General features: G+C 39.5%; 1 protein-coding gene across 2 annotated transcripts in view; it reads right to left on the bottom strand.

Annotated features, from left to right (window-relative positions):
- ISA1 (isoamylase 1) overlaps positions 1 to 14761 on the bottom strand; it is a 138434-nt gene that overhangs the window by 98742 nt on the left and 24931 nt on the right. For both annotated transcript variants that reach the window (XM_088957540.1, XM_088957541.1), the window contains exon 5: positions 1755 to 1846. In XM_088957540.1, coding sequence (XP_088813666.1) covers positions 1755 to 1846 — 92 coding nt within the window. The remainder of the gene's footprint in view (positions 1 to 1754; positions 1847 to 14761) is intronic.

The following is a 14761-nucleotide window of genomic DNA, read 5'->3' as shown; positions in this document are numbered from 1 at the left end:
ACAACCATACTCCCTTTAGTCACTAAGGCAATATGCTCCCCCTCGGAGCTATTCATCACACTTTGCTTGCTCTCTTCGGATTGTACTAGAGCATACACTTCTTGTACTGAAGGAAGATCTTTACTTCCTAATATCTGAACTTTGAGGGACTTATATACAAGGTTCAGCCCCAAGAGGAAGGCAAAGACCCGTTGTTGGGAAACCAGAGACTTGTAGGCCTTAGCATTAGCATCACACTTCCAATCAATGTTCTGATAGTAATCTAGTTCTTTCCAAATTGAGGTCAAATCTGAATAGTAGGTTGAGAGGGTCCTCTCCCCCTTCTTACAAGTAGAGGCAGCTTGCAATTGGTATATTTTGGCATAATAATGTTGCTTTGAATAGGTAGATATTGCCTGCTCCCAAATCTCAATATCTGTTTCAGCCTACATGAAGATCTTCCTAACTGGAGGCAACATAGAAAGTAACAGCCATGACATCACCATGTTGTTTTCCTGATCCCACCTATCATGCTCTACCCCCTGCGACTTCAATTCTTTAGTTTTACCATTAATATAGCCTACCTTCCCCCGGGCTATTATGTATAGTTTGATTCCCCTTGACCATTCTATGTAGTTAAGACCATCAAAAGGTATCACAGCCATGTGGAAACTCATGTCAAATCCCCCACTCACTCCACCTTGACTGGAGGACCCACTAGACAGGATAGAATCCTCAGATGACATGTTATAAGATTTAGGTTCCCAGATCAGTTCTGTTCAAAATCAGTCACAGTTCAGCCACAATTCATTAACAATTCCGTTCAGATTGGTTCAGTTCAGCCACTGTTCAATTACAGTTGAGTCAGTTCAGTCCCTAGTTCAGCCACAATTCAATCAGTCTCAGTCAAGTATAAATTTTAGGGATACCTCATAGATCAGCTTGTTTGCACATTGCTGAAAGACAGTTCAGAAACAAAGAGGGGCAATTCTAGAGCTAGGCTGACCTTGCATGTACCCTTTCATCACTTTTCTTGGATAACAATTACTGGAAAAGTTTGCAAGGAAGATAGCCAACCACTGTCTTACAGTTACAGGTCATTCAGACCTACACCGCCCAATTGTCTGGGTAGGAAAAAAAAATCAGGATCACACGATCAACAGTTGAAAGAGACCAAGCAGTTTCAGGTCATCTAGACCTCCAAAAACCCACTTAAATGGGTACAAGAGAGGATCGCACGATCCACAGAAGAGAGATCTATCTTCGCAGCATCAGATTTCCCCTCCTTTGAGGGTTTCTTGGCACATGGCCAAGGAAGAAGAGAAGAAGACTAGTAGAACCCCCTTCAGATCAGTCCGATCTACTTCTTGATCAGATTCGATCCACAGCTAGGAGAAGTCAAAAAAAGGAAGACTTATCACACTCTTTCTAATCTCAGAAAGCCCGCTTGATACCATGTTTTCCAGGCTAGAGATATCAGAGGAGAGGAAGGGAGAAGAGGAAGAGAGAAGAGAGGAGAGAAGAAAATTTTGGATTCAAAACTTATGGCTGGCGGCACCAGCTATTAGCTTTTATATTAGGGCGACCCAACTAATAATAAAAATAAGTGGAATTACAAGAATGCCGCTGTGGCACTAAAGAACAGAAAAATAAATAAAAAACTGGGAGTAACTAACTAATTTCAACAGAGAGCTATAATTTTTTACAAAAATAGAAAATAAAAAACAAAAAACATTACTAAAAATTAACTTAGTAAAAAAATTGAATGCACATACTTATAGTCACCTAAGACAGAGTTGTAGCTGAAATACTCCAGTTCATTAAACTCCTGACATGGCATGAGCTCTATACAATTAATTCCAAGTTCCTGTACAGCAAATGAACATTTACTGAGAATTCTGCAAGGAGCAGAAAATAATGGATGAGAAAATCTTTATATTGTCCTTGAAGTAATTGGTGCAAGTCCAAATTCCACATGCTAAAAGTAAACCAATTCTAGAAACAGAAGCCAAAATATATAGAATATTGATCATTAGATTATTAGCTTATGTCATCAATGCAAAGCATACGATAGAGGAGATTCCTCAAATTAATATTCTGAATATAGCTGTTTTTACACAGTTGATCATAAAATTCACTAGATAGAATAATGGTTCTTTTTTGCATTCATAAAGAGTGCAGAAAATGAGAATCAAGTAGCTAAGGACTTCACATCTTCTTGGTAAGTGAATCAGAGGTTCATGTTAATGCAGTAACTATATTCACACTACAAGTAGAAAGTAGATGCTTTCAAGAATGATGGCTTCATTTTCCAACTATTCACTAATTATACAACTAACAATCAAGTTTCATGTAAGAGTTGTCTATGTGCCTAGGAACTCTAGAGTCTGGCCATAAAAGCTCTAGAGTTGTCTAAGAGTCGTGACTTGTGGACATGTCTAATAGGAAAGCGCATTGTTAACTGGCGTGACTTCCTAAAAATCACATCACAGGCTATTTTATTACTTTTTCTATCGTTCCTTCAGCACATTTGTTGTGATGCCTCAAGGAGTGACGAAATTAAATATTGGGAGGATTTATGGTGGGTGGGGGGGTAGCCCCTTGAAGGATCATTTTCCTGGCATCTATTCTATTGCCCAACCTCCTCTCTCTTTCGGAAGGAGTTTGTTGTAACCTTTTGTCTCTTTCTTCTATAATTTGGACCCTCACCCTTCAGGCTCTTTTGCATGTACCTCTTTCTTTTTTATTCTTCGTTTCTCCCCCATCATCTCAGTTGGCTTCCTCTTCTAGGTCGATTTGGAGTAATGCAATCAATCCTAAGGTTAAGGATTTCTACCAGGAGGTACGCCACTTCAAAATCAACTCCTATGAGCAACTTCCATTGAGAAGGCCCAACTGGTGTCTCCCTCTCACAAACGCTTCTCTGCAATGCAAATGGATAATTCATTTTACATTTGCTATACTCCTACACTTTCACCTCTAGCATTTGGGAGTGGTCTTGCTCCCTTTGGTTGAACATAAAAGTATCTTATAACACAACGTACAAAATTGCTTGGAGATTAGGCGAGGCAAGCCTCCAAGGATGCCTTGCCACCTAGGTGCCCGCCTAAGTGTCGCCTTAACAACTGTGCTTGACACCCCATACATTTGGTGCTTCTATTTTTGTTTCCTTCTAAACATCCTTTTTTCTACCAAATAAGTTGAAATTTTGGGATGAGGCATCAAAATCTCATCTTTCTTTTAACTTTTGCAGATTTGTGTTTAAATTAAATGTTCTTCACAAGCTTGGCCCCACTGTTTTCTAAAAAAGTCAAAATTGCCCCTCACAAAAGACTCCCTTTCTCTATCAGTTTGAAACCCTATAAGTAGTTAGTTGAGCAGCTGCTTCTTTCTCACAACTACACCCAAAGTTCCAGACCATTTTCCTCATGTTGAGTACATCTTTCTCACAAAAAGGCACTCTCCCTCCCAACCCTCCCAAAAGCCTCCCTTTCTCTTTCGATTTGAAACCCTATAGTAGTTAGTTGAGCGGCTGTTTCTTTCTCACAACTACATCCAAACCATTTTCCTCAAAAAGGTACTCTCCCTCTCTGTCTCCAATTTAGGGGCTGTCCAACAAGTCTTTTTGGGTAGATCTTTCAACAGCCCAGTAGAGAAATAGGTGCACTGAGCTCTTTGGAGCTTGTCTTTAAAGATCAAGACTATTTTGGCATTTGTACTGAGAATGGGCCGAATGGGCCTTAGTTTCTTTATTTTATTTAAGTCATGCTTTTGCTTATGTTCTTTGAGTAGTGGGCCTGTTACTTGTTTTTATTGTTTCTTTAGTGTTGGCCACCCCATTAAGGGCACTCATGGAATTGTACTTAGATTAGAATTAAAAGAAATAAAAGAGATCTATGGGGGCTAGAGAGAAAGAGATCAAACTCTTCTCTTTTCTCTTCCTTTCTCCTTTTCACTCATTTTCTTCTTCAAACTCCTACTGAAACTTCTCTTTCTTCTTTTCTTTTCTTTTCTGAATTATTACAAGTGTGTTTTACAACTTGGTATCAGAGCAGGTTCTCACCTCCCACTGGTCGGTTGTTAGTTAGCTTATATAGCCCAGTTGGGAGGGTTTTTGTGGAGTTTCTCATCCCTAGTTGAAGCCCAAAGCAGGTTCTTGGAGATTTTTTTTCCCGAAAACCCTAGATAACTGGAGAAACTTTGTTATGGGTTCTAGAGACACTATAAAGATTACACCTGGGGATCAAAGGGAAGCCTATTTATTTCAATTAAGAGTGATTTGTGTTGGAAAGAGTTAGGGAACCTCTAGTAGGAGCAATTGAACTTTTTCCTCTTCTCCCATTCTCCCAAGTCCTATAAAACCCTAGTTTTGGGTGGTCGTGAAGGGTTAGGATCCATCACATGAGTGACCAAACCACGCTACATGGCTGGGAAAATTTTCAAAAATTTCCTAATCCTTCCGCGAACCGAATTCCTATGTTTCAAAAAACTGCATTTTTCAGGATCGGTCTTGCACTGAACCGGACCATATTTGAAACCAAACGAAGAGGGAGAGGTATACCTAATACGAATGCCACAAGAGCAGATCCCAAGGTGGAAATTCACGCCCAAATCAATCCTCAAACCAGCCTCCACTGAAGACCGCACAGTGTACTCCTAAAGCCGGTTCAGCAACGTAGTTTTCAGCAAAACTGCAATTCAACTGCTTGGATCGAACTAGGGATGTGAGCACAAAATCCTTCTGGATTTTTCTTGCAAAAATCAGAGGAAAATTGATCTCAATCAGTCCCAAATAAGTTGTAGTCGAACTAGGGTTTCTTGCAAGACAAAAGAAGAGAGAGAATAGAATTGAGAGGTGTTCTTATCTAGTTCACCCTCTTCTTCTTTTATCTCTTTTATGGAGCACTTCTCCCAATCAAATTAGGAGATTATCCAAATCTAATTTGGATCTAGACTCTAATAAGAAATAAGTATTATCCTCTTAAGATGATAGATGCTCCAAACACAGATTTGCCCCATGTCACATGACAACTTAAGCTATCGTGACAGCTTAATTAATCATATTAATTATGGGCTTTAGGCCCATCAGCTATAAGGCTCAAGACCCAAGGGTGTTGCATAGCCAACTTAGGCCTGATTTGTATAGTGTGGGACTCCACAATGACCTCACATAAGACCACAAGAGTTCGGCCCAGCCTCTGTGAAAATGCCTGGCCGAATTCATTACCAAACACAGTGAACCCTTGAGCACATAACCATGGGCTCAAAATGGACCCAACATTTACACTTAAATGATCCTTGAATTCAGCCATCCTATAAAGACCCAAGGATAATGGACTTAAGTAAGATAAAGGCATAAAGCCCATCAGGTAATCTGCCCTGTAATGATCAAAAACTACCCGACAGGGAAGGACCTCTCCCTTAGTTGAAAGGTGCATGTCACACTCTCAAAGAGAGTGTAAGCCCTACCATTCATTTTGTCCGACAAAGGGGCCAATCCTATCACTATGATCACCCACTCAAATGAATTCTCAAATTGCCCCAACATACCTAGGTTTTGACCCTCAATGGATCTCACAAATTGACATATCAAAGACAGCCCAATCCAATACCTAGTGCAATACCATAATCAAGTCTAGGGGTTAAGTGTGACTTTTCAGTTTTGCCCATCAATCTCCAAGGTCCAGGGCATAACTGGAAAATGGTTTGGGTTCAGTGTTTCAACCAAACACACACTGCATGTGCTTTGGGTCTAACCCTACCAGCTGAGACAAGTTGCCCCAACTTCTTTGGTAGCACATCAATGTCAGCCTTGACAGGATAAACTCCCCAAGCCTATCCAACGACTGAGAACATTCTAAATAACGCGTCTCATAGGTGTCCAATTTAAGGGGTAATTTCACAGAAACATACCAATATCAACATGAAACAATAATGTACTTTTATTCATTTACAATAAATGCATCTGTACATCAATCTGATTGGAGCTAAGGGCATACACTGTCTAACAGGTTAAAGAGTAGCTTTTTGCGTGGGATAGCAATTCTAGCTTAGTAAAGCCCTAATTTGATTTTTGTTTGCATATATTCACTCAATAGAGAAAACCAGAGGAGAAGTCAAATATCCCACAAATTCCGGATTTGAACATGGGGGGTCAATGAAGATTCTTTTAGGGGAAGTGGCCACTGTGTAATTGGATGGAACCAATTATTTAGCCTGGTCTCAGCCAATTAAGAGGCATGCATGTAGTAGAGGAAAATGGGATTACATTACTGGGAATGGGATTACATTACTGGGAGCAAGAAGAAACCAATGGAGGATGACCCTACTTATGAAAGGTGGATGCCAGAAAACTACACAGTAGTGGGTTGGTTAGTGAATTCTATATAGTCACATATTAGTCAGAATTACCTATGGATGAAAATTGCAAAGGAAGTATGGGATAGTGTCATGAAAACCTATTCCCAAAAGCTGAATGTTGCTCGGGCCTACAAATTGAAGAATGATGTGAACAATCTAAGACAAGGAGAGAAACCCTTAGTCGTCTACTTCTCTATGCTAAAATCTATTTGGCATGAGATTTATTTGATGAAGACTATTGTATGGAAATGTACAAAGGATGCAGAAACACAGAAAGTTGGTGAAGAGAAATCGAGTTTTTTAATTCCTCACCGGACTCAACTCGGAGATTGTGAGACAAAATATTTTGGCAAAGGATGAGGTGACTTAGTCTGAGGCTTATGCTATGGTAAGTAGTGAAGAGAGTAGAAGACAGGTTTAGTCTGTAGAGCTGCCAGTTGGTCACTATGCTAATACCAGGATGAAGCCGAAGGTCAACACTAGGAAGAAAGATGTTATCTATGAGTACAATAAGAAGCCCAAACATACGAAAGACACTTGTAGGAAACTGCACCCAAAGCTCTTTCCTTCCAGTCTCAAGAATGGAAACAATGGAAATAGGATTGAGAGTGGGAAAAAGTGGAAATGCAAATGTAGCCACCTCCTCACAAAGTGAATAGGAGCAGAGTGGTTTGAAGTCAATGGAAGAGTAACTTGCAGCCACCAGGGCTGAGTATGAAAAGTATGGCCGAAAAATCAGTCATTTGGAGTCTACTGCAACAACATCTACTTCATTAGAGACAATTCCTTTCTCTATGCGTGCACACTCGGGTGTTTGTGCCACTACAAATCATGCTACTATTTTAAGTACTCATAAAATCCCTTGGATAATTGATTCTAGTTACTTTGACCACATGGCTAGTGTTTCACACTTATTCACCTCTTACCAACTCCTTTCTGGCCAAGAGAAAATATCCCTTGTTGATGGCTCTCTATCTCCTATCATAGAAAAGGGAGACATCAAAACCTCATATGCCCTAACCTTATCATTTGTTCTTCATGTACCTAAACTTGTTGAGTCCTTAAGTTTGTTGGACTGGGAACAGGTTATCAAGATACTCCTAGACACAACTTAAAATAAAATAATAATAATAATAATAATAATAATAAAGAAAAAGGGCTTTCTTATAAGCCCAATCAATCCTACTGGTGGGCTGAAACGTTTTACTAAAGAAAGGGGCCTACAGTCTAGTTTAGTGAACAATAGGCCCCAAGTTAATTGGGCTTGTTTGTAATGGAACAGCAGGCCCTAAAAGAATAAATCTATATTATTAATTTCTTGTGAGGTGTCCCATTTATTTAACCACTTGTCTATTCTAACAAGAGGGCTATTTTCCTTCCTTTAACCACTTAAAGTGGGGGGACACATGTCACCCTAGGGGAGAGAGTTATTTTCCCTCCTCTAACCACTTTAAGTGGGAGAACACATGTAACCCTAGGAAGAAGGATTTATTTTCCCTCCTTTAACCACTTGAAGTGGGGGGAACACAAGTCACCCTAGGGGAGAGAGTTACTTTCCCTCCTCTAACCACTTAAAGTGGGGGGACACATGTTATCCTAGGGAAGAGAGTTTTCTTCTCCCTTCTTAACCCACTATAAGTGGGGTGGATACTTTTTACCTTAGGAAGGAAGAGTTTTCTTTTCCCTCCTTAACTCATTTTAAATCAGTGACACTTGGCACCCTAAGAAAAGAGGAGTGAGGAGTTACTTAACCACCTCCCACATCAATATAAACCCCTCTCCTACAAGGATAAGGGGTTAATGCCATTTTGTTGGCTAATACTAATTTACCTGCAGGATTTCTAGAACTAAAAAACAAGTGGGAAGAAAAAAGAGAAGAAGATTGGTATGGAGAGCATAAAAAAAGGGAAAAGGTAGGGAATCTTGTTTTCTTCCTATACCCCTTCAATATGATACTCCTTGTACTTCCCACATGAGAGGGAAGACCATATTCTTTATATTCCTCTCACTCCTTTCTTCCTTTTTTTTTTCCTATCTTCCTTGTTTCATCTTGAAATACATGTAAGGAAATAACCATCTATAGCCTTGTCTATGAAACTTAGCTATTTATGGTTCCTTGCTTCATTTTGACCCTGAAAATCATTACCTTATGTGAGGAAGGCAATCATCTATACCCTTGTTCATGAAACTTGGCTAATTATGCTTCCTCACAACATGATAATGCACATAACCACAATTTAAAGGCCATTTGTTGCCTTATTGATGAAACATGACTATTTATGATACTTATTTAGTTGTTATATATAAAAAATTTGTTTCTTTATTTGTTGGTTTTCTCTCAAACAAAGAGGAAATATATACCAAAATTTTCAAAGGAAAATTCTGTAGAAAAATGATACTCCATTTAGTCTATTCATTTGTATTTCTGAATCAGAATCAAAAAGTTTTCTCTGCCCCTAGCAGAGATGTTATTAAGGGAATATCTACGAGATTTCCTGAATGGGGCTTACCCAAAATAACCAAAAAAAAACAATTATTATTCTAATTGGGTGAATTATGTTATGTGAGAAATTATACTAAAAAAAATTCCACTAACAAAACTTAATACCAATTTGCTTTCAGTTAGTAATTCAACTAAATCCCTGAATTGCAATGTGACATTTTTCCCTTCATATTGTGTTTTTCAAGACATGAAATCTCAAAAGGTTATTAGGAGTGGTCTTGAGGCGAATAAGATATATCTATTAGCCAAGCCTAAGCAAAGCCAAGTACAACCTTAGAGAACTGCTTTTATTTCAAAATCCACTAGTTGTATTATGTTATGTCATTATTGTTTGGGTCATTTGTCTTTTTCTTCATTGACTTAGTTGTTTCCAAAACTATTCAAAGGAATAAGTCTATTGAGTCTACATTGCGAATCTTGTGAGTTCTCAAAACATTGTAAGAATGCTTATCCTGCAAGCAATAAAAGATATACTATTCATTTTAATATTGTTCATTCTGATGTGTGGGGGCCTTACAATTTACCTTGTATGGGTGGCTATAAATATTTTATCTTGCTTATTGGTAACTTTTCACGATATTCCTAGATCTACCTAATGCACTCTCGTACTAAAGTGCCTAAACTTGTGCAATAGTATACCCGCATCAAAATATTCCAATTAGACAATGCTAAGGATTATTTTGAGAAGAATCTTACCTCCTACCTTGAAAATTTTGGGGTTGTTCATTAAAGTTCTTGTGCTCGTACTCCATTGAAAAATGGGGTTGTTTAACAGTCACTTATCTTATTAACCATATGCCTTCCCAAGTCTTAGGGTTTAAGTCTCCTTTTGGTGTCCTCTTTCCTAGTGTTGAGGTTTTCTCCATTCCTCTATGTGTCTTTGGTTGCACTTGTTATGTCCACATTCCCAGTTCCAAGAGATATAAGTTTGAACCCAAGGCTCAAAAGTGCATCTTCCCTGGTTATACCACCACATAGAAAGGGTATTATTGTTTTGATCCCATTAGTGGAGTCCGGTTTGTTTCCATGGATGCCACCTTTGCAAAGTCAATTCCCTTTTATAGTCATCCTACTGAGGGGGAGAGTCCTCTTGAATTGTTTTCTTCATCCCTTCCTTTTCCAACTCCTATTGAGTCTTGTGTTGAGCCCTCCATATTTACTTCCATTCCTGTGGAGGGCTCCTCTCCTTTAAGGTCTCTTATTCCTGCACCTCCCCCTCCTCCTACTAGTTCTCCTATTTTTACCACTCATCCTATTCTCTAGAGGTGGTACCAGCAACAAAGACTAAAACAGACATAGGTTGTTCCCACATCTCCAATTGAGTCTCAAGTGCTTCCAATCACTGAAGAGAGGGGACAGGTCTGATATCTCTACCTCCACCACCCTCTTTTCTAGACCTTGACCTTTCCATTGTTGTGAAAAAGGGTAAGCAAAAATGTATAGCTCATTGTATTTCCAAACATCTTTCTTACAACTTCTTGTCCCCATCCTACTATTCCTTTCTAGCCTCTATTTCCTCTCAACCCATCACAAAGTTAGTGACTGAAGCCTTGGCCAAACAAGAGTGGAGGAATGTTATGAGAATTGAAATAGAAGCACTTTATAGAAATAATACCTAGGACATTGTTAACTTGCCAATTAGAAAGGAACCTGTTGGGTGCAAGTGGGTTTACACTATAAGTGTCATGTTGGTGGATCGATAGAAAGGTACAAGGCACGTTGTTGCAAAGGGATATACCTAGGTGTATGGGATAAATTACACTGAGACCTCTCTAGTTGTTAAAATGACTTATGTGAGAGTTCTTTTATCTTCAGCAGTGAACTATGATTGGCCCCTTTATCAGTTTGATGTTAAGAATGCATTCTTAAATGGTGATCTCACTGAAGAAGTATATATGTCTCTTCCCCTAGTATGTATGGTAAGGAGATGCAAGGCAAGGTGTACAAATTGAAGAAGTCACTTCATGGCTTGAAATATGTTAGTGTTGAGTATGTAGGGGTATTTCTGTCTTTATGCTTATGTTGAGGTTTCTGATGTGTAAGTTTATGATAAAACTAGTGTCCCTAACTTAAGAAGGGGCACATGTGTCTTTTCCATTAATGTTAGTAATATAAAACACATCTGGCTGAATGGGAGATGTAATTTTTTCTCTCATTCGAACCAGACTTCTCTTCTCCCTTCTCTCTCTTTCTTCCTCCTTTCTTCTTCTCTCTTCTTGACTGTTATTAGACTAACAGAACTTGAAGGCAGGCCGAATCATAATATGGTATCAGAGCTTGACTAAGCAACTCGGATCTGCCTAGATTTCTGTTTTTTGCGCAACCAGTCTAGGGTTTTCTCTTGATTTCTTTGTCATCAGTTGGAGATAAGGAAAAGGACTGAAAAGGAGTGGTCGCCCTCTTCCCTTGGAAGTTTCTATGCCTCCAGTTGTGTTGTTCGTGGTTGGTTGCTGTGGTTTTTAAGAAGCCCTCCCTAATCGACAAAGCGAAGAGGGCTGATTCGTGTGGTGCAGTGGGTGTCTTGTGTGGTCTAATTTTCGGGTGATTAGGTAAGAGATTCCCATGCAATTTTTTTTTTTTTTGTGAATCAAATAATGAGTATGTTTCAGATTGTATGGTGGAATTTCAGACTGTAGTGTGCTAGGGTTTATGCTGCTTTTAGTGTGATTCGAAGGGGGAGTGATCCTCATACAGTGTGGTCGAGTTTTTAGGTAGTCGTGGGGTAGGGTTTGTGGTGTAAAAAGTGCAATTTTCAGCAATAACAAGTGTTGAAACCAGTGTGATCAGTGTGTGGTGTGGTCTAGTGTGCAGTGTGCCGAATTCAGCAAAAACAGAATTCAACAATGGGAGACAACAGTGATAACAAGTCTAATGTGTTGGTCCCTATTGACTACCTGAATGTTCAAATGACTTCCATTAAACTAAATGGAGAAAATTATGTGCCTTTAAACCTGTAGAAATTTTTCTTAAGGCAAAGAAGAAGGTGAAACACATAAGGGAAGAAAAACCCTCCACTGGTTCTCATGAGTATGATGATTGGGAACAAGAGGATGCATGGATTATCACATAGTTATGGAACAGTACGGAATTCAAGATTAGTGTAAATTTCTATGTTTCTTGACACTGCCAAAGATGTGTGGAACCATGCTAAGGAATACTTTAATCTACAAACAGAGTATATTAGTTGTATTCTGGTCAAGACAATACAACCAAAGTATATCAATTGTATCAGGAATACTTTAATCTGCAACAGGGCAATCAGAGTCTTGAGGAGTACTATGCTAGTTTGAGAAACATTCGCAATGAATTGAATGTTTATTACCCCCACTTCTGATGTCAAAATTCAGCAACGACAGAAAGAATAGCTTGATGTGACTCGATTTTTTGTGGGGCAGAAATCTGAGTACGAACCAGTGCGGCTCAGATACTAGGAGGGTCAGCTCTCCCTTCCTTAGAAGAGGTGTTTGCTCGACTTCGGAGAATTTCCATTGGATTTACTGAGAACTCTAGTGTTTCGGACTCGAGGAGAATTTCCAGACTCGAGGAGCTCAGTCTGGCCGTAGTGGTAGCAGTGGACCGATATATGGCCGGAGTGGTGGTGGTGGACCTACATATAACCGTGGTGGTGGTCATAGTAGAGGTAGAAATTCAGGGGGAGCCCGTGGAAGAGGACGTAGTTCGGGTCTAAGGAGGTGTACTCACCGTGGTATGGATGGACATACCATTAATTATTGCTATGACTTGCATGGTCCACCCTCAACTTGGGCCGGTCATGCCATGACTAGTGACAACAACTTCAGACAAGAGAGTCGTTCAGCTGATCAAATGCTTCCTACAACCACAGATGTTCCCGGGAAGGAGATAACGAGTGTTCCCCATGATGAGTATGAGAGGTTTGTTCAGGCCACATCTCAGTAGAACACGACTACTCTCAGGTATGGCTTGTTTAGAATCCACACCCAATCCCTGTATTATTAACTCTGGAGCCTCCGATCACATGACTAAAACTCCAAGTGTGTTTTCCTCCCTCTCTCATTGCTCAACATCACAATCCGTTACCCTTGCTAATGACTCCCCATCCTCCATTTGTGGTGTTGGCAATGTTAACATGACCCCCTTACCTCTATTACTTTTTACCCTTCTTCGTGTGTTTTTTAGGATCTCAAGACGAGGATGAAGATTGGTGGAGGGCATAAAGCTGGTGGATTGTATTATCTTGACGGTGGTGGAAGAACATCAATAGCTCTCCAGTCATCTCTCTCTCCTCTCCAGTGGCATCGTTGATTTGGTCATCCTTCGCTAAAAGTTTTTAAGTCCTTGGTTCCTTTGTTGAGTCAACTTTCTGTTTTGGATTGTGAGTCATGTCAGTTGGGAAAACATCATCATGTTCCCTTTAGTCCTAGGGTTGATAACCGTTTGTCAAGTCCTTTTTCTTTGGTTCATTCAGATGTTTGGGGTCCTTATAAAGTGATGTGACATCAAGAATGCTTGATGTGAGTATGTATGATTGTGAGTCATGTCAGTTGTGATCTTTCTTGTTGCTATGTATGATTGGCCCCTCTATCAGCTTGACATCAAGAATGCTTTCTTGCATGGTGATTTGCTCGATGAGGTCTATATGAAGCAACCACTGGGGTTTGTTGCTCAATGAGAGGATGGTAAAGTATGTAGACTAAAGAATGTCATTTATGGGCTTAAACAGTCTCCTCGAGCATAGTTTGGTAGGTTTAGTGAGGTGGTAGGTATGAAACAATGCCAAGTTGACCATTCAGTCTTCAACCATGACTCTCAAGCAGGAAAAATCCTATTGGTGGTGTATGTAGATGATATTATTATTACCGAGGATGATAAAATGGGCATTGAGAGGTTGAAGACTTTTCTGCAAGAACATTTTCAAACAAAGAACTTTGGTAAATTGAAATATTTCTAAGGGATAAAAGTAGCAAGGTCTAAGCATGGTATTAACTTGTGTCAGAGGAAATATGTTCTTGATTTTCTAGAAGAAACATGTTTTTTAGGTGTTAAACTAGCTGAAACACCTATGAAAACAAACACTAAGCTGAGTAGTGATATGGGTGAAGTGTTTGAAGACCCTGGCAAATACCGGCGACTTGTAGGTAAATTGAACTACCTAACCATTACTCGGCCAGATATTTCATTTGCGATTAGTGTGGTAAGTCAATTCATGCAGAAACCTCAGGTTCCTCATTGAGATGCGGTTCTAAGAATTGTGAGGTATTTAAAGGGGGCACCTGGTCATGATTTGATATACAAAAGTGGTGGAAAACTTGAAACAGAAGGATATACCGATGTTGATTGGGCCGGTTGTATGTCTGATAGGAGATGTACCACAGGCTATTGCACTTTTCTTGGGGGTAATCTAGTGACAAGGAAAAGTAAGAAGCAGAGAGTTGTAGCGAGAAGCAGTGCGGAGGCAGAATATAGAGCTATGGCACATACTACTTGTGAAATAGTGTGGCTAAGGAACCTTCTACAGGAGATGTGATACAATGTTAACACTTCAATGAAGCTCTATTGTGACAATCATGTTGTAGTTCATATTTTTTCCAATTCAGTGTTTCATGAAAGAACCAAACACATAGAGGTTGATTGTCACTTTGTGAGAGAGAAGGTGTTGAATGGTGTGATAGACACTGCATATGTTAACACAGGGAACCAGTGGGAAAACTTATCTACTAAAGGGTTGAGTCGGGGAAGAGTGGACTACATATGTAACAAGCTGGGATTATATGATATATACTCACCAGCTTGAGGAGGAGTGTTAGTGTCAAGTATATGGGAGTATTTCTCTCTTTATACTTATGTTGAGGTTGTTAATGTGCAAGTTTATGTTAGAACTAGTGTCCCTAACTTAAGTAGGGGCACATGTGTCTTTTCCATTAATGATAATAATATAAA

Source organism: Nelumbo lutea, chromosome 8 (genome assembly GCF_056320005.1).
Source record: "Nelumbo lutea isolate HS-2025 chromosome 8, American lotus-T2T, whole genome shotgun sequence".
Lineage (NCBI taxonomy): Eukaryota > Viridiplantae > Streptophyta > Magnoliopsida > Proteales > Nelumbonaceae > Nelumbo > Nelumbo lutea.
This window is presented reverse-complemented; position numbering and strand designations above follow the sequence as displayed.